General features: G+C 41.6%; 2 protein-coding genes across 4 annotated transcripts in view; one reads left to right on the forward strand and one right to left on the reverse strand.

The window, feature by feature from the left end:
• Positions 1-3,706: 3,706 nt before the first annotated feature.
• On the reverse strand, positions 3,707-23,616 carry ndufaf7 (NADH:ubiquinone oxidoreductase complex assembly factor 7). 2 transcript variants are annotated; one of them, XM_048535464.2, is made up of 10 exons: positions 23,459-23,616; positions 22,800-22,975; positions 22,089-22,169; positions 21,262-21,372; positions 18,279-18,492; positions 17,346-17,404; positions 14,585-14,698; positions 12,878-13,021; positions 10,722-10,895; positions 3,707-4,663 (listed from the first exon to the last, which is right to left on the reverse strand). In XM_048535464.2, the coding sequence occupies exons 1-10, from the start codon at positions 23,547-23,549 to the stop codon at positions 4,454-4,456; spliced, it is 1,374 nt and encodes a 457-aa protein (XP_048391421.1). In that variant the 5' UTR covers positions 23,550-23,616; the 3' UTR covers positions 3,707-4,453. The 2 variants fall into 2 exon arrangements, with proteins under 2 accessions (XP_048391421.1, XP_048391420.1); XM_048535463.2 differs by having other exon boundaries at positions 12,878-13,024.
• Positions 23,617-23,825: 209 nt separating this feature from the next.
• The window catches only part of cebpz (CCAAT enhancer binding protein zeta), a 36,980-nt gene continuing 34,091 nt past the window's right edge, over positions 23,826-26,714 (forward strand). For both annotated transcript variants that reach the window (XM_048535742.2, XM_048535743.2), the window contains exon 1: positions 23,826-23,999. In XM_048535742.2, coding sequence (XP_048391699.2) covers positions 23,829-23,999 — 171 coding nt within the window. In that variant the 5' untranslated portion in view covers positions 23,826-23,828. The remainder of the gene's footprint in view (positions 24,000-26,714) is intronic.

The following is a 26,714-nucleotide window of genomic DNA, read 5'->3' on the forward strand; positions in this document are numbered from 1 at the left end:
CAGGTGCCCATCACCCTCTGTGTAAAGAACTTTCCACACATATCTCCCTTAAACTTTCCTCCTCTCACTTTGAACTCATGACCCCTGGTAATTGAGTCCCCCACTCTGGGAAAAAGCTTCTTGCTATCCAACCTGTCTGTACCACTCATGATTTTGTAGACCTCAATAAGGTCCCCCCTCAATCTCCGTCTTTCTAATGAAAATAATCCTAATCTGTTCAACCTCTCTTCATAGCTAACACCCTCCATAGCAGGCAACATCCTAGTGAACCTCCTCTGCACCCTGTCCAAAGCATCCACATCCTTTTGGTAATGTGGCGACCAGAACTATACACAGTACTCCAAATGTGCCCGAACCAAAGTCTTATACAACTGCAACATGACCTGCCAACTCTTGTACTCAATACCCTGCCCGATGAAGGAAAGCATGCCATATGCCTTCTTGACCACCCTATTGACCTGCATTGTCACCTTCAGGGAACAATGGACCTGAACACCCAGATCTCTCTGTACATCAATTTTCCCTAGAACTTTTCCATTTACTGTATAGTTTGCTCTTGAATTAGATCTTCCAAAATGCATCACCTCACATTTGCCTGGATTGAACTCCATCTGCCATTTATCTGCCCAACTCTCCAGTCTATCTATATTCTGCTGTAATTTCTGACAGTTCCCTTCACTATCAGCTACTCCAACAATCTTAGTGTCATTAGCAAACTTGCTGATCAGACCACCTACATCTTCCTCTGGATCATTTACATATATCACAAACAATAGTGGTCCCAGCGCAGATCCCTGTGGAACACCACTGGTTACAGGTCTCCAATTTGAGAAACTCCCTTCTACTACTACCCTCTGTCTCCTGTTGCCCAGCCAGTTTTTTATCCATCTAGCTAGCACACCCTGGACCCCATGTGACTTCACTTTCTCCATCAGCCTGCCATGGGGAACCTTATCAAAAGCCTTACTGAAGTCCATGTCTATGACATTTACAGCCTTTCCCTCATCAATCAACTTTGTCACGTCCTCAAAGAATTCTATTAAGTTGGTAAGACATGACCTTCCCTGTACAAAACCATGTTGCCTATCACTGATAAGCCCATTTTCTTACAAATGGGAATAGATCCTATCCCGCAGTATCTTCTCCAGTAGCTTCCCTACCACTGACGTCAGGCTCACCGGTTGATAATTACCTGGATTATCCTTGCTGCCCTTTTTAAACAAGGGGACAACATTAGTAAGTCTCCAGTCCTCTGGGACCTCACCCGTGTCTAAGGACACTGCAAAGATATCTGTTCGGGCCCCGGCTATTTCCTCTTTCGCTTCCCTCAGTAACCTGGGATAGATCCCATCCGGACCTGGGGACTTGTCCACCTTAATGTCTTTTAGGATACCTAACATTTCCTTCTTCCTTATGTCAACTTGACCTCGACTAAGCAAACATCTATCCCTAACCTCAACATCCGTCATGTCCCTCTCCTTGGTGAATACCGATGTGAAGTACTTGTTAAGAATGTCACCCATTTTCTCTGACTCAGCGCATAACTTTCCTTCTTTGTCCTTAAGTGGGCCAATCCTTTCTCTAGTTGCCCTCTATATATGAATTTTTGGGATTTACCTTAATTTTAATTTTCCTTAACCATGTTTGCCAGCATTATCTCATGTCCTCTCTTAGCCCTCTTAATCCCTCGTTTCAGATTCGCTCTACATTCCCGATATTCTTGCAAAGCTTCGTCTGTCTTCAGTCGCCTAGACCTCATGTATGCTTCCTTTTTTCTCTTGGCTAGTCTCACAATTTCACCTGTCATCCATGGCTCCCTAATCTTGCCTTTTCTATTCCTCATTTTCACAGGAACATGTCTCTCCTGCATGCTAATCAACCTCTCCTTAAAAACCTCCCACATATCAAATGTGGATTTACCTTCAGACAGTTTCTCCCAATCTACATTCCTCAGGTCCTGCCAAATCTTGGCATAGTCGGCCTTCCCCCAGTTTAGTACTCTTCCTTTATGACCACTCCTGTCCTTGCCCATGAGTATTGTAAAACTTACGGAATTGTGGTCGCTATTTCCAAAGTAGTCCACTACTGTAATATCAACCACCTGGCCGGGTGCATTCCCCAGCACCAGGTCCAGTATGGCCCTTTCCTGAGTTGGACTACATACATACTGCTCTAGAAAACCCTCGCATACGGAGGTCGCATATGGCGCTTTTAACAATAGTAATACATCCCCAGGTAGCGAGTTATAAATCTGACAAGTTCGAACCAGCCAACTGTAGAACAGAATGGGTTTTCTCAACGGATTTGGCACCTCATTTCTCATACTTTGGAGCTCTGATGGGGTCCAGGGTCGCACAATGGCTACTTCTACAATCATACAGGGATATTGTTCAACCGTACTAGTAATGGGTACATTGGAGCTATCGGGGGTGCAATCCCGCCTTCTGGCAGCCCTACTCCTCGTCTGGAGCCATCCAGCGCCCGTTGTGGCCTGTTTCTGGAGGTGGGGGAGATGTTGGTCACTGGACAAATGGTCATTACAAGGAGGGCAGCTGCCAACAGAATGTCACCCATAGCCTGATCTTTGTTTTCATCACCCTGTTCTAATTTTGGATATCTTCCCACAGCTGGGGCATTGGCCTTATTATCCTTTTTGATCTCATTACTTTAGTCTTTCTTGTGTCTCGGAGGCTGATGATGTTTCACCACCTCCAACCATTTATCAAAGCACAAAATCATATAGTTATAATCCCAATCGGGATCTCCGTTTCCCGCTTCTGTCTCACTTTTCCAAAATTGTATCTTTTTCAAGTCGATCGTACCTCCATATGGCCAATGCCCGTGAGACCACCCATACAGATCACTGGAAAACGTAACAGAGTACCTGCTTTCTCCAGTTTCTGGCCAAGCCTTATCGGCGGGTGAGCCTGGACAAACCAACGGTCCCCAAGCATCTCTCTGCTTTTTGATCTTCTTTATGGTTTTATTTTTCTTTTTCACGGGGAACCCTTTCTCCTCGGGCCTCTTGGTTTCCTTTCCTGTTCTGCTGCCCACTTACCAAAGGATCAAACTCTGAATTCAAATGAACGTTAATACTTAAATAGTTGCATATCTTAACTCTACGTATTCCTCTATTCTCATTCACCCTTTCCCAACCCTGAGGTCTCTTTATACCTCAGTCTCCTTGACTCACCTTTGTCTTAATAGTTTAGGTATAATACACTTGAGGATTTCTCAACGAGTTTCTGCCTTCCACACGTAGTCTTGCCTGTGATAATGGGAACTGCAGATGCTGGAGAATCTGAGATAACAAAGTGTGGAGGTGGATGAATGCAGCAGGCCAAGCAGCATCTTAGGAGCACAAAAGCGGACGTTTCGGGCCTGATGAAGGGTCTAGGCCCGAAACATCAGCTTTTGTGCTCCTAAGATGCTGCTTGGCCTGCTGTGTTCATCCAGCTCCACACTTTGTTATCTCGTGGTCTTGCCCGCCCCTTCTCTCCGGTCTCCCGGAGATCGGATCAGGGTAGCTCAACGTGGGTCACGGGCCAGGGAAACGCGAATCCCTCTCTCACCCCTTTTTAATCAATTTGTTTGGTTCCCGTATATATACACATTGAGGAGATACATAAAGGCACCCTACGGACAATTCCAGATTGTCGAAGAGACTAAATTAATTACACACCACAGGTTCGGCCATCGAGCCAGAGAGATTTTATTGGTGATATCACGGAGAGTCAACACTGACTAAAGGTCAGGCTCTGAAGACTCCGACAAGCATATAAAAAAAGCAGAGTTCATACAGCGGTACAAACAAGCTAAACAAAATGCAACTGTACTTAGGTCTAGCAAAGCAAGATCATTACTTAGGCAACCAGGCATACATTAATTGAAGCAGAATGCGGTGAAGATAAGCGTGTACAGGTGCTGCGAGCTCTAGCTTTTTGCTATCTACCCAACGTGAGTTCTCAGACTAAGAAAAGCAGGGTGTAGTTACAACAACATGCACTGTTTCATAAAGCTAAAGTTTCTCCACTTCGTGCCCCTAGTCATGTACTATTTTAACTCATTGCTACTCAACCTAAATTAAACCGTCTCAACGTACAATTATTCCACAGAATCTGCCAGTGTACACTCCTTGAACCATTGGATTTGAGGGCTGCAGTGTGTACCATCTGTAGAATGTACAAATGCAATTTAACTAGTTTATTTGAATAACAGCTACAATTTGTAATATTAAAAACACAAACCGCATCATTATTGGAAAATAATTTAATTTATGAAGCTTGAGTCTTGAATTTACATGGTACGAAGAGGTTTGCCTTTCATTCTCTAAGTTAAGGTGCACTTTTCCGCTGGCATATGTGCAAATTGTCTGTTTTTGATGTTACAAACAACGATACCAAGCCAAAACCTGATACTTTTTTATCTAGCAAGGTGAGGCTAATGTCTTTCTTTACAACTGCAGTTCACTGAATCCTGCAACAGGTGATGTCATTGGACCACGTTTCATATTCTTTGTATCTTGGCTTGAAATTAATCTATTACAAGGCAACAAAACAAAAAACTTGAATCGATTCCCCATTTTCTCAGGATTCATGATCACATCATAGGAATCAATTAAATCTGTGTGTGTGGCTGGGTCAGATGCATTCCTGAGCAGTACCTGGAAGGAGAACAGAATGGTTGGTGACAAACTATGAAGTATTTTGTTTTCATGGGATGATAAGTACTGAGTCATACAGCATGGAAAAAGGTCCTTCGGTCCATGCTAACCATATTCCCAAACTAAACTAGTTACACATGCCTGCACTTGGCCCATATCCCTCCAAGTCTTTCCTATTCATGTACTTATTTAAATGTCTTTTAAGTGTTGGAATTGTACCTGCATCTGATCTGGATGTTCATTCCACACATGACCCATTCCATGTAAAAAAACAAGTTGCCCCTTCTGTCCTTTTTATATCTTTCTCCTCTCATCTTAAAAACATGAGCCCCAGTTCTGAACTCCCCCACCCACAACTTCTAAGCTACTCAAAATTTTTCTTGTGTACGTGAAAATGACTATAATAAAAAGCTTATAGTTGGTAAGTATTGAAGGAAAGACATTGATTGATCTAGCACCTTTCATCCCGTCAGGCCATCTCAGTCAATCCACAAGGGCTTTGTCATTTATCTCAAGAGGGCTGGAATATAAAAGCAGTAGTGTGCTTCTGAGACTTTATAAAGCTCTAATTAGGCCCCATTTAGAATACTGTGTCCAATTTTGGGCCTCACACCTCAGGAAGGACACACTGGCGCTGGAGTGTGTCCAGCTGAGATTCACACGGATGATCCCTGGAATGGTAGGTTTAATGTACGATGAATGGCTGAGGATCCTGGGATTGTACTCATTAGAGTTTAGAAGGTTGAGGGGAGATCTAATAGAAACTTACAAGATAAGGTATGGCTTAGAAAGGGTGAATGCTGGGAAGTTATTTCCGTTAGGCGGGGAGATTGGGACTTGTGGGCACAGCATTAGAATTAGAGGGAGTCAATTTAGAACGGAAATGAGGAGACATTTCTTCAGCCAGAGAGTGGTGGGCCTGTGGAATTCAGTGCCACGCAGCGCAGTGGAGGCCGGGACGTTAAATGTCTTCAAGGCGAGATTGATAAATTCTTGATCTCGCAAGGAATTAAGGGCTATGGGGAGAGTGCAGATAAGTGGAGTTGAAATGCCCATTAGCCATGATTAAATGGTGGAGTGGACTCGATGGGCCGAATGGCCTTACTTCCACTACTGTGTCTTCTGTTCTTATGACTATTTTGTTATAAAATCACTATGTAGTCAGAATGCCTCATTTCTGGTTTTGCATTCATAACCATGATTGATACTTCATGGAATAATAAAGGAATGCTGCGTTGCTGGAGATGACATCCTTTGAGTAAGAAATTCAAACCGGGGCATCTGCTTGTACAAGTATCTGTTAAAGATGCAACGGTAACATTTGAAGCAGTGCAAAAAGCTTTCCATGTGTCCTAGCCAAAGTGCTGTCCTCAATCACCAAAACAAATCAACTGATCACTGATTCACTTGCTGTTTGTATGTTAAAGAGTGAACATAGCTGCTACATTTGTGGACATATTTCACTAGAGTAGACGGGAATGATGAGATTTATATGTATAAACACTTCCATAATGTCTAGAGGCTACAGAATGCCATGCCAGTAAAATAAGCCAAATCCCAAGTCTAGAGATAGGGTTTAACGAATCTGTAGATGAACGTCTGAGTTAAGCTGCAATGAACTGTGACAAGTGTAGAATCTTTGCAGAGATGCCTGCTGCCATATTATCATGTCTATATTAGTAAATAAAGTGGCCAGTCCTACTAGACCATAAGGCTGCTCTCTCATTGGACAGAAATGAATGGCTGTGATTAACCTGCAGGCCACCAAACCTCAGGTGAGAGGAAAGGTTGGGAAGGAAAATCCTTCATGGTAACCTCAGACATTACAGGAATTGAACTCACTCTGATGGCGTCGCTCTGCATTGCGAACTGGCCATCTAAGTAACTGACTCCTATTAATGAATACTGTAGTAAGAAATATCTTGTGATCTGGCTTCAGTTTATCTGAAGAGATGAACCTATACTAAAACATTAAGTATTTTGTTTCAATGGGCTCAGTAGTTTACTGAAAATTGAATTGCAGTATTGTATTATTAAACGTAACTAGTAGTCAGCATCATGGCAGCTCCTTTTTAATTGTACTCGACTTGATGCACGTAAATGCTTGTCACTTTACCAGACCAGAGCCAGAAATATTCTCAAGAATTCATTACAACCTCTAAATGTTAATTTCGTTTCTCTCTCCACAGATGCTGTCCGACATACTGAGTTTCTCCAGCATTCTCTAGGTTTGTTTCAGATTTCCAGAATCTTCACTATTTTCAGAAAAATCTCACCCCTTTAAACCCATGCTCCATCTAGTGGCAGACAGTAGTCAATGCAGGGAGCTACAGAGTTCAAGCAGTGACTAACCACTGCCACTAGGTGGGGCTCTCCAGCCTAGAGAAGGAAACAGCTTCAAGGTAGGAGTAGAGAGAATGAGAACTGGAGAATCCGAGATAACAAGGTGTGGGGCTGGATGAACACAGCAGGCCAAGCAGCATCTTAGGAGCAGGAAAGCTGACGTTTCGGGCCTAGACCCTTGATCAGAGAGGGGGATGAGTTGAGGGTTCTGAAATAAATGGGGGGGGGGGGGCAGACCGAAGATGGACAGAGGAGAAGATAGGTGGAGAGTATGGGTGTGGAGGCAGGGAGGGGATAGGTCAGTCCAGGGAAGATGGACAGGTCAAGGAGGCCGGATGAGGTTGGTAGGTAGGAAATGGAGGTGTGGCTTGAGGTAGGAGGGGGGATGGGTGAGAGGAAGAACAGGTGGGGGAGCCGGGGACGAGCTGGGCTGGTTTTGGGATATAGTGGGGGAAGGGGAGATTTTGAAGCTGGTGAAATCCACATTGATACCATTACGCTGCAGGGTTCCCAAGCAGAATATGAGTTGCTGTGTCTGCAACCTTCGGGTGGCATCACTGTGGCACTGCAGGAGGCCCATGATGGACATGTCATCTAAAGAATGGGAGGGGGAATTAAAATGGTTTGCGACTGGGAGGTTCAGTTGTTTCACGCGAACCGAACGTAGGTGTTCTGCAAAGTGGTCCCCAAGCCTCTGCTTGGTTTCCCCAATGTAAAGGAAGCCACATCAGTACAGAGGATGCAGTATACCACATTGGCAGATGTGCAAGGTGAACATCTGTTTGATGTGGAAAGTCATCTTAGGGCCTGGGATGGGGGTGAGGGGTAAGGTGTGGGGATAAGTGTAGCACTTCCTGCGGTTGCAGGGGAAAGTGCCGGGTGTGGTGGGGTTGGAGGGGGGAGTGTGGAGCGGACAAGGGAGTCCTGGAGAGAGTGGTCTCTCCGGAAAGCAGATAAGGGTGAGGATGGAAAAATGTCTTTAGTGGTGGGGTCAGATTGTAGATGGTGGAAGTGTCGGAGGATGATGCTTTGTATACGGAAGTTGGTGGAGGTATGTGAGGATGAGGGGGGATCCTCTGTTGGTGGTTATTGCGGGGCCAGGATGCGAGGAATGAGTTGCGGGAAATGCGGGAGACACTGCGGGGGGGGGGAGGAGTTGCGTTCCTTGAAGAATGAGGACATCTGGGATGTGCGGGGTGGAATGCCTCATCCTGGAAGCAGATGCGGTGGAAGCAAAGGAATTCGGAATAGGGGATGGAATTTTTACAGGAAGGTGGATGGGAGGAGGTGTATTCTAGGAGTCGGTGGGCTTAAAATTGACATCGGTTTCTAGGTGGTTGTCTGAGGTGGAGACGGAGAGGTCCAAGAAGGTGAGGGACGTGTTAAAGATAGTCCAGGTGAACTTGAGGTTGGGGTGAAAGCTGTTGGTGAATTGGATGAACTGTTCGAGCTCCTCTTGGGAGCACGAGGCGGCGTCGATACAGTCATCAGTCATCAATGTAATGAAGGAAGAGGTGGGGTTTCGGGCCGGTGTCGCTGTGGAAGAGGGACTGTTCCACGTAACCTACAAAGAAGCAGGCATAACTTGGGCCCATGTGGGTACCCATAGCCACCCCCTTTGTCTGTAGGAAGTGGGAGGAATCGAAAGAGAAGTTGTTGAGGGTGAGGATGAGTTCGGCTAGGCGGATGAGGGTGTCGGTGGCGGGGGACTGGTCGGGCCTGCGGGACAGGAAGAAGCGGAGGGCCTTTAGGCCATCTGCATGGGGAATGCAGGTGTATAGGGACTGGACGTTCATGGTGAAACTGAGGTGTTGAGGACCAGGGAATTGGAAGTTCTGGAGGAGGTGGAGGGCGTGGGTGGTGTCACGGACGTAGGTGGGGGAGTTCCTGGACCAAGGGTGAGAAAATGGAGTCCAGATAGGTGGAGATGAGTACAGTGGGGAAGCAGCAGGCAGGGCAGGCAGGTTTGTGGATTTTGGGTAGGAAATAGAAGCGGGCAGTGCGGGGTTGGGGGAACAATGAGATTGGAGGCTGTGGGTGGGAGGTCACCTGAGGTGACGAGGTTGTGAATGGTTTGGTGCTCGGGGGTGGGGTCATGATCCAGGGGTGGTAGGAGTTGGTGTCGGAAAGTTGGCGTCTGGCCTCCGCAATGTAGAGGTCAGTGCACCATACTCCAACTGCGCCTCCCTTGTCTGCGGGTTTTATGGTGAGCTTGGATTTGGAGCGGAGGGAGTGGAGGGCTGCACGTTCTGCAGGGGAGAGGTTGGAGTGGGCGAGAGGGGTGGAGAGGTTGAGGCGGTTGATGTCTTGACGGCAGTTGGAGATGAAGAGGTCGAGGGAGGGTAGGTTGCCTCCTCCTACCTCCTGGACACCACCCCCAGGCCTCCTACCCGCCCTCGACTTCTTCATCGGTTTCCTCCCACAGTCCAAAATGTGCAAGTTAGGTGATTTCGGCATGCTAAATTGCCTATAGTGTTCAGAGATGTGTAGGCTAGGTGCATTTTACATGGGATATGTTGGATTACAGAAATAGGATCTGGGTGGGATGCTGTTCAGAAGGGTCGGTGTGGACTTGTTGGATGAATGGCCTGTCCCCACGCTGTGGGGATTCTATGATTCAAATGAATAAAGGAATTAGACAAACATACATTAGGAAGAGTTTTTTTAAAAAATGTTCGTGCAAATGACTAGAATGCTATTCTAGGAGGGAATACTCCACTGTAATTTTGATTAAAATAACAGTTTATAAATAGAAAAAAAATTCAAAAGGCTGACTTTGATTAAAATTCACAACACAGGGTTGTAAAACAATATGCTGTCCAGAAGTAGAATTAGCCATGATACAGAGGTAACCATCTCACTGAATATAACGGAGCCTTACAGAACAAAGTTTCAAGTTGGATGAATTTTTGGGCTGAATAAGCTCAGCAGTGATACTTGTTCAAGTTTACTGCTGTCTCTCCACATTATAGAATATCAATTAGGTTCTTGATGCTGAAAATACACCTGCTGGAAAGTTTGCTTCGATGACCCTTGGGTGAAATTAGGACATGCAGGGCTGTCATTCCCTAGTCTCTTGCCGCTACCTTGTTATCTATCATTGCCCTAATCCCACTGCTGAGAAATTCTGATAAGGAAACCGTGAAACTGCACTAATTGAGATGATCTAGAAATTTTGGAACAAGAGGAAAAACTGAAGTAGGACAAAAAGCAGTCATTTCTTAATATAAAAATTTCATTCCCAAGTTACTGCAAAATGCAATCAACTTTGACTGCAGTAATGGTTCAGGTTTAGGAAACAGAAACTAATTTACATAGCATAAGGTCAGGAAAAGATACAATTATCATTAATAGTATTGTACATCTTGGGAAGTGATCTCTGAATTCAAATCACTTGTTGAAAATATCTGATATGCTCCTTCAGCTCTCCAAATAAATCTGTGCTTCTGTTGCAAAAAACATTTTTTATGTAAAGCTACACAGTAATGTCCTAGTAAGTCAAAAAAGGCCAAAAGTAAATTGCATAAATATGAGAACACTTTTGATCCTCTCATGGAGACCACAACCTCAATTTGAAATTTCAACCATTTAAATTGACAATGACAGCTCATGAGAAAATCATTTGATTTACGGCTTTAAACCAAATCAAAGACAGGAACAGACTAACATGAAGACAGACAAATAGAAAATTATACTGGTGCTGGTAACATCATACCTGAAGTCTCACATCAATGCCCATATTCTTCAAAAACTCATGCTGTGGAATTGGTCCTAGCGAAGTCACTTTACACTTTGTCATTTGCCGAAGGTAGCTGAAATCAACATCTGCTGTCAAGTCTGCAGTTCCAGGTGCTGTGAGCACATCATGTAGCTGATGTCCACGAAAACCCTTTACAAATAATGGTTATTAAGCATAAAAACATTAAGAAAAGGTTGTTAAACACATACTGAAAATTCTGCACCTAAATGTTTTAGATGGAACAAATCATAAATGGTACAGAAATATATGCATAATATTATCTTCAAGGTTACCTTTTAAGTCAAGAGTAAATCTTGGGCTTTTATCTATCTGTACTTGAGTGATTATTTATAGAAGCAACCACATGAAAAAGTTGATTCAGTCATTTATAATTCAGAAAATAAAAAGACAATATGCACTCAATTGATGAAAAGTCTTTTTGATGGAATTCAATTAACTGGGATTGAATTATTTTTGTAAAGGAAACCATGTGAATGGCACATCTTTAAAGCCAATGAGCTGTAAGCAACCATTGTGCTCAATCTTTTCACAAATCCTGTAAACTGCTGAATGTCAACACTGCTACTTTTAAATTTTGCTTAAAAAGACTGCCCTTTCCAAAAAAAATTGACAATTCGAGAAGGAATTATTAATATCTTACACTATTCTGTAAATTGATATTTTTGTTTAGCTGAGACTTCTGTGAAAATACAAAATCAGTAACATCTTTCTGTTTATTGTGCTTCCAGGATGGGATACAGCAAATCAATACTTCACTGACTCAGTATGATTCTGTACATGCCTCATTTCAACAAATCCATTCACCCTGACACTTTGAAATGTAAGATGGCATTAGATCAGCAGTGTATCAGAAACTGTGTAGAGAAACAGTAATGTCACATTGCACTGATATTGCCAGTAAATACTCAAAAAGGTCAACATGAAATTTCAAAGGGATCTCTCGAGATTACTATTTGTGATTCACCAAGTCAAAATAGTGAAATGCCAAGAAATCTTTCAGAATCACACAGCAACAGTTTACTACTACATAAACCTGGAAGACTTAAAACCATTTATCACCATAGTGGGTTTAATTAAAATGCAAATTTTTAAATAATTTTGGAAAATAATAAGGACTAATTCCTTTTGGCGGTGAATACAGAATCGCTGTCCTCTCAGTGATAGTAGTGAATCTCTTCAGTGGCAAAAGTATGTCAAGCGTCTCCAAATGAAATTACAAACAAACCTACAGCTATGAGAACATTTAATTTATGAAATGTCCATTGAAAACATCATAGTTAGCCCAAGGGAGTACTGTATTTTGAAAAACATTTATTTACTTGATGGGACAAGTTAATATCCTGATTGGGGAGGGGATGGAATGTCATAGAAACATATAAAAGCCTGGTGAGACTGGGCAGGCTAGATCCGGGAAGAATGTTCCCAATGTTGGGGAAGTCCAGAAGGTCACAGTCTAAGAATGAAGGGTAAGCCATTCAGGATATATTCAAGAGGGAGCTGACTGTGGCCTTTGCAGCTAAAGGGATCAAGTGGTTTGGAAGAGAAAGCAGGAATGGGACACTGAGATTGCATGATCAGCCATGGTGGTGCAAAATTGAAGGGCTGAAAGGCCTACTCCTGCACCTATTTTCTGTGTTTCCACACTGTACTCTTCTATATTTAGTCACATTGGGGTCAATGTTAACCCCTCTATGGCTAGCTGAGGCCATGGGGGCATAGAGACCTGAAAATCAGGAAACGCCACCCAAACAAACCATGCACCTGTTAATATTGGTACTGAGTACCACAGTTTGATGTATGTCATTTGGAGAGTTAAGATACATTATTATAAAACTTAACTTGTTTTCCACAGTGCAGTCAGGAGTCTGATTTAAATTTAACGGCTGGTGACTCAATTTTAAGCATAAATCTATCACATTCCCCATTTTTATTTAAATTCTATAGAATTCAAAGTATGAAACTCATAGTACAAAAATCCATATTTAATAACGATATAATACAAGCCTGTAAAGAAAATGAATTGCTCTGTTGCAGATAGCTGGGTATCAGTAGTTCGACAGGAGATTTATGAACACTGCAGATTTGTTAGGAATATGTTTAATTGAACTTACTCTAAATGTGTCAGTTTTTGTTCCATTATGGCCATAATCTGCTATTAGTGCTGCTCCCCCATCTTCAGTGATTCGGGTGGCCAGATTCTGAACAATGATACCAGCCTCAGGACATATCTCTATATGGTCTCTTTCATCATCTCTCTGCTTGGAAAGAAAATTAAAGACTTCTACTACAGGACCAAAGAAGAAACACTGAATAGAAGTGGCATATTTCAGCTTCCTAAACAGGTTTTTAAAATTTCTGAACAGGTACCAGTAAAATAATGATGCCTATTGCCTGACGTATTGAAGGAATCTTTTCCCTTACACACACATTTTATTCACACGTGGGATATGGGCATCATGGGCTCGCTAGAATTTATAGCCTATCCCGAATGCCCTTGAACTGAAATGGCTTGCTAGGCCATTTCAGAGAGCCGTTGAGAGTCAACCACATTGACGAGAGTCTGGGGTCACGCAGATAGTTCAGGACGGCCGATTTCCTTCCCTGAAGGACATTAGTGAAGAAGATGTTTTTTTCTGACAATCATCAATGGTTTCATAGTCATTAGGAGATTTTTAATTCAAGACATTTTTAATTGAGTTTAAATGCTGTGACATAATTCAAACCCAGACCCCCGGAATATTAGCCAAGTCTCTGGATTAATAGTCTGGTGATAAATGCCTCCCCAGACATTTGTCAGAAACTGGTGAACGTGTACAATGACTTCACTAAGTCTGAGAAGCAAATGCCCATTTGATCTTCTCCATGACAGAAGTGCAGAGACAATGAAGAAACATTTCATTCAAAATATTAATTCTGTTTCTCTTTCCACAGATGCTACCAGGTCTGCTGAATTTAGCCAAAACTTTCTGCTTTTATACCTGCAGTAGAAAGGTTTGATTAGGGCTTTTCTATCTTTTAATATACATATGAGAAGTTATACTACCTACTTTTAACAGATCAGAGCAATCACAGAACTTTTAAAAGAAATACATGATCACACAATAGTCAATATTCTAAGTGCAGCTCTGATGTTGTTCAATTATTTACATATAATTTTAATTTCATAGTCATTCACTCCAGCACCTCCATACGCCTCCAGAAGCTATTCAAGTGCACTGTCACTGGAGGGTTTTGCCTTTGCTGAGCGGCTTAACCCTATGACTAATCAAAATCTGAAAGACATAAAATGAAATTTTACGGGAGAATCTATGATCGCCAACCTTTGTGGTATGGTATATTTGCCCATTACAGTGACACATCACAGTATGATATGAAAAAAACAAGCTAACCAAACAGAACTATGAGGAACAAAAACAAAGTTGCTGGAATAGCTCAGCAGGTCTGGCAGCATGTGTGGAGGAGAAAACAGAGTTAATGTTTCAGGTCCGGTGACCTTTCCTTAGAACTTCCAACAGACTAGGGATAGACTTCCAACTGAGATATTGTTCAGCTTCCGGTCCAGTCCTTTTTGCTTCTTTCTACAACAAACGCAATAAAAAAGACTGTACAGGTGCTTTTCATTTCAACTGTTTTTAAACTGGACATTTCTACCATGAATTCTTACCGGGATTTTCCCACTTTTCTGCTGTAGCTTTAATGTGCATTTGACACAAAACTTCCTTTTGCAGAAGGGTTTTGAAGTAATTCACTGAATTGGTTTGTTAAAAAATGAACAAACACAATGCACGCAGGTGCAACGTTTTAAAAAAAAAACTCACCTGAATTAATGTTTTGGAAGCCAAAGTGGCATGAGGTGCTAGAACAAACCGAAGTTTTCCAGGGGAGTTGGGCTCAATGTCAATCAATATTTCACGCCAGCCATGCTTTGTTTTCTGTAAGTGGTGAACATGTGTGAATTTGAAAAGCATAATGACTCAGTTTTAAAAATATACAGCTCATATTTTATTGTATGCTAAGCAAATTAACACATGAATTTTGTCAGAACTTACCCTTCTGAAGCAAAGGTATAATGCATTATATCAAGAGCAGGGTTTTATTAAATAAAAGGGTAGTGGTTTGAGTCTGTTCAGAGGCAAGATTTTCACTATTCACCACTCATCAGTCTCCACTATTGCAGTGGTGCAAGAAACAGAGATTTCCCAAATGGTGACAGCATTGTTTACTCACTCAATTCCCCTGCAAACAGTTTGCAAAAGGAGTGCTCAACTACTCAGCCTACAGGCTGTTTTGGTTATTTTGTTTAGTTCCTTTTTTTTACACTTTGTTTCAATGCAGTTTTTGTTACTTTGCCCCAAAAAGATTATTCAAATGTATATAAAAACAGGGTCATCCTGAAGGTGGCTAGGTTTTATAGTATGTGGTTGGTTGAAATGGAACTAATCAGAATGTCTATGCTTGGAATTTGTCTAAAAGTAGATAACTTGTGAGACATGTGCAAGGCTTTATAGGGCATTGGACAGGCTAAATAAATAAGCTAGAACATGGCAGCAGGATACAATATTAATATGAAGTTGTTCATTTTAGTAGAAAAAGTCATTCTTAAATGGTTGCCAAGTGCAGGTATCCAAAGACAATCTGAGGATTCTCCTGGAGTTAAAAAATAGCGTGCATGTGCAGCAAACAATTAGAAAGGCATTCATTTCAAGGGAATTGGAGTGCAGAAGTTAAGATAACTTGTTGCACTTGTATAGCAGCTTGGTCAGACCTCACCTTGGTGAGAACAGTGTTTAAGAGATGATCAATCATTTCTAGAATGGTAGCATGGGCCCGTTAGGCTGAATGGGCTACTCTTCTTCCTATCTTCTCTTGCTAACTTTCTTGACACATTCAAAGAGTTTCTGTATTACTTTGAACACAGTCATGTCCACTTCTAAGAATCCCAAAGGCACCTTCCCTGTCCCACAGGTTCCATATTGAAAGAGTACCTTATCTCTCCAAAAGCATATCCTAACCTTTCAAAGAGTAACAGCAATTTGTAACCTTCCCCTAGCAGATCTAAAGTTGCATTTTGGATACTCCACTAGTGAAAATCATCTGTAACTCAGGTATGTGGGCAGTGTCTCCATGAACCATAGAACTGCTTGAGGTGGCTTGGTGGCTCAGTGGTTAGCACTTCTGCCTCACAGCACCAGGGACCTGGGTTCGATTCCACCCTCAGGCGACTGTCTGTGTGGAGTTTGCATGTTCTCCCTGTGTCTGCATGGGTTTCCTCCAGGTGTTGTAGTTTCCTCCTACAGACAAAGATGTGCAGGGTAGGTGGATTGGCCACGCTAAATTGCCCATAGTGCCCATGGATGTTTAGATTAGGTGGGTTAGACAAGGGAAATGCAGAGTTAGGGGAATGGGTCTGGGTGGGATGTCTTCGGAGGGATGGTGTGGACTCACTGGGCCAAATGGCCTGTTTTCACATGGTAGGGATTCTATGTGCAAATCAGAAAACATCCCAATTTTGCTTGATGCAGAAATAGTTCAGGTTGACTTGAAGTTCTGTACCTTCACTGCCACTTTCTGCAGTAAATTTCAGGCCAGAGTTTCAGAAATACAAGATTTTCATGGTAGTCGAAAATGCAGTCATCTGCAAGATGGATACTAAGCATGTAGTTGACTTCAGTTTTTAAAAAGTACTTCAGCATGGCAAGGGATATTTGAATCTCACAATAATTTTTCTTGGTTTGTTTAAGAAAAAAAGCTTTCAGTTGCTTTGAAGCTCTGAGGATCAATGGAAAATTTCGATCAAATGTATCATCCTGAATGACTCCATTTACACCTCTTAGGTGAAGAAGACATACAAGATGATCAGAGGATTAGATAGGGTGGATAGTGAGAGCCTTTTCCTCGGATGGAGATGGCTAGCATGAGGAGACATAGCTTTAAATTGAGAGGGTATAGATATAGGACAGATGTCAGAGGTAGGTTCTTTACTCAGAGAGTAGTAAGGGCGTGGAATGCCGTGTCTTCAACAGTAGTAGACTCGCCAAGTTTAAGGGCATTTAATTGGTCACTGGATAAACATATGGATAATAATGATAATAAAAGTGTAGGTTAGACGGGCTTCTGTTTGGTTTCACAGGTCGGCGCAACATCGAGGGCTGAAGGGCCTGTACTGCGCAGTAGTGTTCTATGTCCTATTTTAGCTAGTTTCCTTTAAAACGGCACAACATCAGCTGACGTCAAGACCAAACTTGCCTGTATCATTTGCAAGTTCATTTATATAGGGAAACAAGTTTAACGCAAATGTTGTAATTCTTGGATACTAAGCATGTAGATGACTTCAGTTTAAAAAAAGTTTGAATCTCACAATAATTCTTCTTGGTTTGTTTTAAGAAAAAGCTTTCAGTTGCTTTGAACCTCTGAGGTTCAGTGGAAAATTTCTATCAAATGTATCATCCTGAATGACTCCATTTACACCCCTTAGGTGAAGAAGGCTATTTCTTGGTCAAAGAAATGAAGTGAGGAAACAAAGGTGTGAAACAGAAACAGGCCAGTATTATCAGTAGCATGCCAAATTTGACGTTTTACCTGAAACTTGTGTATTGGAAGTACATCAAAAAACTCATGCGCAATATAAAAGCTGAATTCTGAAAAAGAAAGGAATGGAGACTGACACATATTCACATTTTAATAAAGCAGAACATCCATTTCTCGATTCCAGCAATATTTTACAATTGATAATAATCTTTCAAGCAACTATAGTAAAAGGATAACAAGGTGTAGAGCTGGATGAACACAGCAGGCCCGGGAGCATCAGAGGGGCAGGAAATCTGGCATTTTGAGTCTGGATTCTTCTTCTGAAAAAGGGTCCAGGCCCAAAACGTCAGCTTTCCTGTTCCTCTGATGCCACCTGGCCTGCTGCGTTCCTCCAGCTCTATACCTTGTTATCTCAGACTCCAGCATCGGCAGTTCCTACTATCTCTGCAGTTAAAGGATGATCTTTCTCTCTAACCGTGTTGAATTACAAATAAACAAGCAATTGCACTCATCCATCCAGCTAATAATAGACAGGGTTAAAAGGTGAGAACACAATTCTGATGAAAAGTTTCTTGTTAAGGATGGGTAACTATAAGTACACAGTCAACTGTATATGATTAGAATACAGTAGAATCATTATGAAACCACCATTATACCCGGAGCATCTAATTTTCAGGATATATTTGTAAAGATACTGTGAAAATGCAGCAATTTGAACCTAATAAATGTAGTAAATAAAAACTATAACCAAATTTATGAAAATAAATGAAGTAGATAGACTTCAGAACAATTTATAAATTAGAACATACTAAAGCAACTTCATCTGTTTAAGATACACCATTGCAAAGATGATGTTTATAGTGTGTCCCAGGCATCACATTTCCTTGGTAAAGTATGCCCCAAACATTTAATTTTTCTATTTTCTTTCATTATGTTGCAAGTTTTCTTCTTCTTTATTTTACTTAATTTATTGAGTGGTCTCACCTTTAGGCACATCCTGTAGATCCTTGTACCAGGAGATTGGAAGTCCTGTTTTGGTTGTACCTGTTTTATAAATTGCACCATTTGGATCGTGTAGTAAATGGTGCTCTCCTTCAGTCAGAAGCTGCGCCTGAACTTCGCTAAGCTTAGGGCTCACCTCAACTAAATGCACTGAAATCTCAGAGTCCTTCAGCACAGAATGAAGTTGGCTGAAAACCTAATTGTATAAATACAGGTTAATTGTTAAAATGAGAAGTTTTCTATAAGAAGTGTATTTAAAATAAATGGCAATTCAAATAATCTCTTTATTTAAAAGGAAGTACAAAAATATAAAACAAAGATTGCGAATTTATTAACTGTCCCTCCATAATCTTGTCCCTTCCTTCATTTTATCATCACTATTTAAATATTTATTGTTATCCCTAATCCCTTTAGAAAAACTGGAGTTTCCCATTAAAAATGAAGAATCCTTAAGATTTCACTGGCCTCTGGGAATCTCATGAAGTGGATAATTTTGAGAAAACTCTGTGGTGGTAAATGTTATATTCATGTGCTCTATTCTTTTCCACAGAACTACCACTCTCATTCTGGTTTGGTAAAGAGCATCTATTCAATTTATTTGAAAATTGACTTAACAGAAAAACAGATATGTTGCTCTGTAATTGCAAGTCACGTACACATCTTTAGTCTAGTACTCTCCTGTTGGAGGCTTCATGGCTGCCGATCGTGTAGTGGCATCCTGGTCGTTGTCTCAAAGAATTACTACTATTGAGTGGAAAACAAAATTTTCATCTCAATCCTAAAGGTCTATCCTTTGGTCCAGAATCAAGGCACGTTGCCTCAGAACAATCAGTAGAAACGTTCTCTTCCAACTACACTGTAAGTCTCTGTAAGAATTTTGAATGAGATCTCCTCTCATTTTTCTAAACTACAAAGAATGCACACCCAGTAAATTCAGACTTTGTTCATTGGATAATTCTTCTACCACAACAATTAGTATTGTCAAACTGTATCATGTAAATGAGGAGAGATAGTGGAAACTGCCAATGCTGGAGAATCTGAGATAACAACGTGTAGAGCTGGATGAACACAGCAGGCCAAGCAGCATCAGAGGAGCAGGAAAGCTGACATTTCGGATCTGTACCCTTCTTCAGAAATGAGGAAGGGGAAGGGGATTCTGAAATAAATAGAGGGAGGGGGGAGGCAGATGGAAGATAGATAAAGGAACAGATAGGCGGAGAGGAGACAGACAAGTCAGAGGTGGAGATGGAACCAGTAAAGGTGAGTGTGAGTGTAAGTGGGGAGTTAGGGTGGGGATAGGTCAGTCCAGGGAAGATGGAGAGGTTAAGGATGAGGCTGATAGGTAGGAGGTAGGGGTGGGGCTTGAGGTAGAAAGAGTGCATTGGTGGAAGGACGGACGGACAGGTTAGGCAGGCAGGGACGAGCTGGACCGGTTTTGGGATGCGGTCGGGGGAGGAGATTTTGAAGCTTGTGAGCTAGAGGAGGCCCAGGATGGACATGTCGTCTGCGGAATGGGAGGGAGGGTAGAAATGGTTCACGACGGGGAGGTGCAGTCGTTTGTCGTGAACTGAGCACAGGTGTTCCAGAAAGCAATCTCTAAGCCTCCGCTTGGTTTTCCCAATGTGAGGAGGCCACATCAGGAACAGCAGATAAAGTATACCACATTAGCAGATGTGCAAGTGAACATCTGTTTGATGCGGAATGTCTTCTTGGGGCCTGGGATGGGGATGAGGGGTGTGGGGGCAAGTGTAGCACTTCCTGTGGTTGCAGGGAAATGTGCCGGGGGTGGTGGGGGCTGGTGGGAAGTGTGGAGCCAGCAAGGGAGTCACAGAGAGAGTGGTCCCCTCGGAAGGCAGATAAGTGTGGGGAGGGAAAAATGTTTTTGGTAGTGGGGTCAGATTGCAGATGGCGGAAGTGCCAGAGGATGATGCATTGGATCCAGAGGTTGGTAGGGTGGTACGTGAGGACAAGGAGGATTCTGTTTTAGTTGCTACTGCGGGAGGGGGTGTGAGGGATGAATTGCGGGAAATGTGAGAGACATGGTTGAAGGTGTTTTTGACCACTGTGGAGGGGAAGTTACAGTCCTCAAGAAATGAGGACATCTGGGAAGTCTGGGAGTGAAATGCCTCATCTCAGGAACAGATGCGGTGGAGGCGAAGGAATTGGGAATGGGGATGGCATTTTGTAGGAAAGCGGGTGAGAAGAGGTAAAATATAACAGGCTTGGCCTGTTGTGTTCATCCAGCTGTATACCTTGTTATCTCTTTATCATATAGATAATGGCTTGAGAGTTGGATCAGAAGTGAGTTAATTGCCACATGATTTTGACCCTCTGGTTCTGAATTTGGCAGTGGTCAACATTTTCTATATGTATATTTTTTTTAAAAACTAACAGAAGGACAGTGGTAGATTTCCACAACGTCACCAACTCTTGCACTGCTCTTAGACAGGCAAGAGATTTTGTATATCATTGTTATTAGTGAACTTTTCAACATTTACAAATTCCTCATGCCTCATAGCAAGAAGGAAAGAAAATGCCGAGTCTCAAATGTGCATTCTTTAAATCTGAAAAACTGCATTTAACTAAAATAATAAAAAAGGATTATCCATAAAAGTAATCTTAGCCTGGCTAAATTTATTGACATTGTTAGTGTGATGATGAAAACAACGAGCATTATATCTTTGATAATTCTGAAATTAAACTGTTAAATATCTTTCCTTATTTTTTCTTGTAATAATACAATAGTTACCAGTGTAGAAGTTTTCAAGTACTTTCACAATTGTCAAACATGGTTAAGTTATAACAGTGTAATTTTTGAATGAAAATTCTAAAAGGAGAAACCAGTATTCTATATTCTATCATAATGTGTAAATGCACTTGAGACAAGATAGAAATCATAGGAAAATTCACACTTTGGTATCTAGGTTTGAAAAGTTATAAAACCAAGAAGTAATTGATATCTTACCCTTAGAGCATCACTTGCTAAAGTACCCCTGCCAGGCCCAAGTTCTACTAGTTGAAATGTTTTTGGTTTGCCAGCAGCCATCCACTCGCTTACACACCACACTCCAAGTAGCTTGGGATGGGGGAGAAAAAATACTTAAGATAACTGTTTAATTTAACTAGTGAAATGTAAATACAGGAATTAACTAATTACAGTGAATTTAATAGTGCAGCATTACCTATTGACTATGCAATGTACCTTCCATATCAGTCAAACACTTCAATGTATATGAGGTAAACTTTAAAAGTTTGGCACACCATATCAGTTAAGATTGGAATTTAGCTCAAGGATCAGTACCCAACTCTCTTTCATGCTTTGACATCCTCTTGAGCAAGTGTTTTAAAAATCTTGTAAAAGCTTTCTTTGATGTGGGATAAAAGGAAAATGAACTAGTCTGAAGCACAGGTCCTTTTCAATACTGTTCGAACAACATCCAACTGGCTGACTGGACAGTAGTACTGGCCATTCATCTCATGAACTCAGTATTGGCCTAGAGAAATTAAAGGAAGCAAGAGGAAAATTCCCACTTCACCATAAATCATAGCTGTGATTACCATAGTATAATTACAATTTGTATCAGTCAATTTTAGTAATGCATAGGCTGCTGGCCATCCTATAATAGGTTACACTTTAAAATTATTCAATTAAATCCTGATTTATGACAATCAAAATTATTCTGCTACCATATCTATTTTATACTAGCAATAGTAAGGAAATAGCTTTCTTGTTTTTGATTTTTCAGGGTTCTACAGAATCAAAACAATTATACAATGCACTGTTAGACTTACTTCTCCAAATATCTGACTAATTTCAGGTGATGTAATGAAGTCTCCTTGTGGTCCTAGAACATCCCTGTGTTGATAATATCCCTGGAATAGATTTTACAAATATTTTCAGTTAATAATACCCATTAAAAGGCACTCTTTGATGTATTACATAATTATGTTTTCATATACGGTATGCTTATTGCAGGAGCAGAAGATTGTTCAGTAATTATCAATACAAGTCTAAACAAAAAAATAAGAAAAAAAGCAAAACCCTTTCATACTGTCCGCATGTCTCGTAACACTTTATTGCTGACAAAGTATTTTGGTGTGTAATCACTGTAATTTAAGAAATACATCAGTCAATTTGTATACAACAAGATTTCACAAACAACCATCTGAAAACGGACACATGTTGTGAAGTTGATTCAGGATGGGGAACAATGGCCCCATTCATCTTCCGATTAATGCCACTATACATTTTATATCTATCCAAGAAGCCAGAAGGGGTCCAGTATTATTTGATTTTTTACAATGTTTTATTTGAATTTTGGCACCTCCAACACTGCAGCACTATCTCCACTGGAGTTTAGCCTTGATGTTTTGTGCTCAGGTCCTAAAATAGGAGTGAAATTCACAACATTGTAACTCTGAGGTAAGGGTTTTTTGTGGGCCAGTTTGTAGCATTAAAATAGCAGCCATTGCAATGTTTAACAGTCAATGAGGATTACATACTGTGACAGGATTGGTTAAAACTTCTCTCATATATTCTGCGACTGAAATCGGGCCTGTTGATTTTATTTTTAAAATCAGGTGCTTTAGTATCATACTATCTTGATTGCTTTCTTTTATAATTTCTGATGTCCTGGAACATAATCTTATCCATTGTGCACGATTATGGGCCAGCCAATCTGCAAGAAATGGAAAAGATGATTGAAGTAATGTTCCAGTCAAATGCAACAAACATTTTAGTAACATGACAATTTAAGCCAATGCAACAGTTTAACTGTACATTAAGTATAGTTGTTTCTCACAATCTGAGCAACTAAAAGAGATCAGAATCTAGAAATCGTCAGTTTTGTTGTATTTCGAGTACGAGGAACGGGATTGTTTTTGTATTAAGGCTGGGAGAACTGACAATTTCTCCTTAACCTAACCTTCAGCGTTAAGATCATGATTGAAACAACTCTCCTCATTTTTAGTAGAAACATATAACCTGAGCTTTCCATAACCATCAAATATTCAGAATGATACATACGATCAGCAACATTAATGCGACTGCAATTAAACACATGGAGTTTTTTAAAAAATAACATACAAACTAGTAATACGAGGGACTGAAAGAAAAATCTGTCATCACTTGGCAACCTGAGGATTTACTGCACAGTTTATACCTGGAGAGCCTTTTTTAGAAATGTAGGAGGACACTCCGCTACATAAATGTTTTATTCCAGAAAAGAACCTCATCGTACACAGTTTTATCATTCCCTCATCTAATCTCACTAAATGACGAGGTTCACAGCAATCCACAGAGCCACAACCTTTCACCGTCGACCTATCACCCCTCTCTCCTTCCAGGTCAGATGCTATAAACAATGATCAATACATTGACATTTATATGTATTTCATGGTATAGGCAGGAACTATGTATAAATATTTATTATTACTTGTGAATGTTTGCTCTTATTCGTTTGCTCATTTTTAAAAAATTAATTAGTTTTACGTCTTTGACAGGTCCTGAGCTGCGCATGCGTACGGGCAGCGATGAACGACATGGCGGCCGTGGCGATCGATCCTGAGACGTTGTTGGAAAATCCCGAAGAAGAGGACGACGAGGAGGAAAGGGCCGATCGCGGCGAGTCGCAACGTCGTGATGGAGAGGGTACAGGCGAAGAGTTCACGCTGGACCTCGTGCGGCAGCTCGGAGGGACTAAGGTACGATAGAAAGAGCAAGAGATAGGGGACCGAGTGTCGCTTGGAGGTCCCATTGCCCACGTGGGGGGGGGGGGGGGAACACTACTGCTACTGCTACTGTTTTTGAGCCTTGCTAGCTACCAGCTAAATACCTGAAAGGGGGATGCTTGAGCTGTCTCAGTGCTAGTGCCCAGCAATTTTGAGTGTGTCTGCCCTGGCACAATTTGGTGCTATTCTCGCCTTTGGAAGTGGATTCAATTCCCATCCCAAGATACTTGAATACGAAAATCTAGACTGATCATTAGTACAGTACTGTGGGTATGCTGCATTGTTGGAGCTGCTGCATTAGGGCCCGTCAAGTGGATGTATTATTTAAGAGACGAAGGGGAGCAGTGTTCCTGGTGATCTGGTCAGTATTTGTCTCTTAATGGACAGCACAAAAACAGATTATCTGACCAGTGTCATATTTAGACATTTGACTAAATATTTGAATGTTGCAGGAAAACAATGGCCTTTGTTATGATGCCATCTTCTGCAAGAGGAACTCAGAAACGTCACCTTTTCCTTCACTGAGAATTCCCAGCTGCCATAGTCACTGGGGTCCTCAGCAATGTCTGACCTATTTCCTGCTCTTTTACCCTCACCCTTTTCCTTCTCCCTGACAAAAGATCGTCACTTTCCACCCCACTAGCTTTCACATCCAAAGGATCATGAGCTGCTATTTTTGCCATCTCTTGGAAGATACCACCACTAGGCACACACTTTCATCCCTTGCCAGCATTCCACAAGGGCCATTCCTTCAAGGACACCATGGACCACTCCTTCTCCACACAACCCTACAGCATCTTCCCATGCAATCACAAAAAATGCAACAGTTACCTTTTTATTTCCTCCCTCCTCACTATCCAAGGCCTCAGACATACCTTCCAGGTAAAGCATGCACTTCATTTCAATCTAGTCTACTATATTTGCTGCACACAATCATTGGGGAGATGAGACACAGATGGGTTACCGTTTTGCAGAACGCCGATGCTCTGTCTGTTAAAAATGACCTTGAACTTCTGTTTTTAGATTAGATTACCTACAGTGTGGAAACAGGCCCTTCAGCCCAACAAGTCCACACCGTCCCTTGAAGCACCCCACCCAGACCCATCCCCCTATAGCGCACACACCCCTGAACACTACAGGCAATTTGGCATGGCTGATCCACCTAGCCTGCATATCTTTGGACTGTGGGAGGAAACCGGAGCACCCGGAGAAAACCCCTGCCAATTCAACACATCATCATGTTCCCATGCCAACGTTTCTTCTGGACCCTGCTGTAATGCTCCAGCAAAGCTCAAGAAAGCTGAAGGAACTGCACCTTGCTTTCCACCTAAGTATTTAGAGTCTTCAGGGTTGTCAACAATTTAACAATGTGAACACCCTTCTCCACATTAGCTGCCCCCACATTCCTAGGAACTGTTTTTTTCTGTATTTCTCCCAGCAAAGCCAACCCATTTTCAACCAGTTATACTTCTCATTAGCATCCTACTCAGTATTATCTCCCTAATTATCTTTATTATCAGCAATCCCCTTTTTTCTGTTCTCTGATCTCTAGGTATTCTATTCGCTTCTTGCCCCAACCCCATCATTGGCATAAATGCTGCCCTTCCTGCTTGCTTACAGTTCTGAAGAAGGGTCGTGAAAATTAAAACATTAACTCTGATTCTCTCTCCACAGAAGCTGCCAGTTCCACTGCATTTCTTCAGTACTTTCTATTTCTGGTTCAGTTTTTCAGTGTCTGCAGTTCTTTGTTTTATTTCAACATCTATATTGTTTCAGGAAAGTGTTTCTTAATTGGCAGATGGACTGTGATTGCAAGAAGCATTGCCATAGACAATGCAGTTGTCAATGATAACTGATAATTAACTGCCAATCTGTTCAAATTTAAATTCAGGCAGGTTGACAGATGAGTTAAGGCATTGCCCTGAGAAATGAATAAGACAATAGGTTGTCTCCTAGTTGGCTCAGTTGAAACAGGCTGTGTGCGTGTGTGTGTGTTTGTATACAGAAATTGCTGGAAAAGCTCAGCAGGTCAGGCAGTATTTGTGAAGAAAACTCAGAGTTAACATTTTGGGACTGGTGACCCTTCCTCAGAACATTCTGAAAACCTGCTGAGCTTTTCTGGCAATTTCTGTTTTTGTTCCTGATTTACAGCATCTGCAGTTTTTCCGGTTTTTATTTAGTGTGTGGTGCAAAACTGGCATGGTTATACATCTCGCCAGTCCACCCCAGATCCCTTGAGATTGTAACTTCTATATCAGCCTGCAATGAGGTACCTTATGAAATAACCTATATTACAGAAGGCTGGAAAACTGAGTTGCTCAGCCTATTGTGATTCAAAAAGGACTTTACTGGGAGTGTAAACTGCTATGAGTCGTTTGAGTTGCTTTAACTCTTCAGTATATAGAAAGAAAGATTTACAAAGCATCATGCTTATATTGTAGTTTTGGTATTACATTTTTCCTTGGCTTTACCTGTCCCCATCTCTCTAATGACTTCCAATCCCACAACACACTGAGAATTTTGCAATTCCACAATTTTGGCCTTTTATGTTCTTTATCCCACTATTGTCAGCCATGTTTTCAGCTGTGTGAACCCCTAAACTCTGGAATTCCTTCCCTGAAAATGTCTCTTTTAAGATGATTCTTAAGCCTTTTGAAGTTTTTGGACATCTGTCCTAATATCTCTTTA

This window comes from Stegostoma tigrinum, chromosome 9 (genome assembly GCF_030684315.1).
Source record: "Stegostoma tigrinum isolate sSteTig4 chromosome 9, sSteTig4.hap1, whole genome shotgun sequence".
In the NCBI taxonomy this organism is placed as follows: domain Eukaryota; kingdom Metazoa; phylum Chordata; class Chondrichthyes; order Orectolobiformes; family Stegostomatidae; genus Stegostoma; species Stegostoma tigrinum.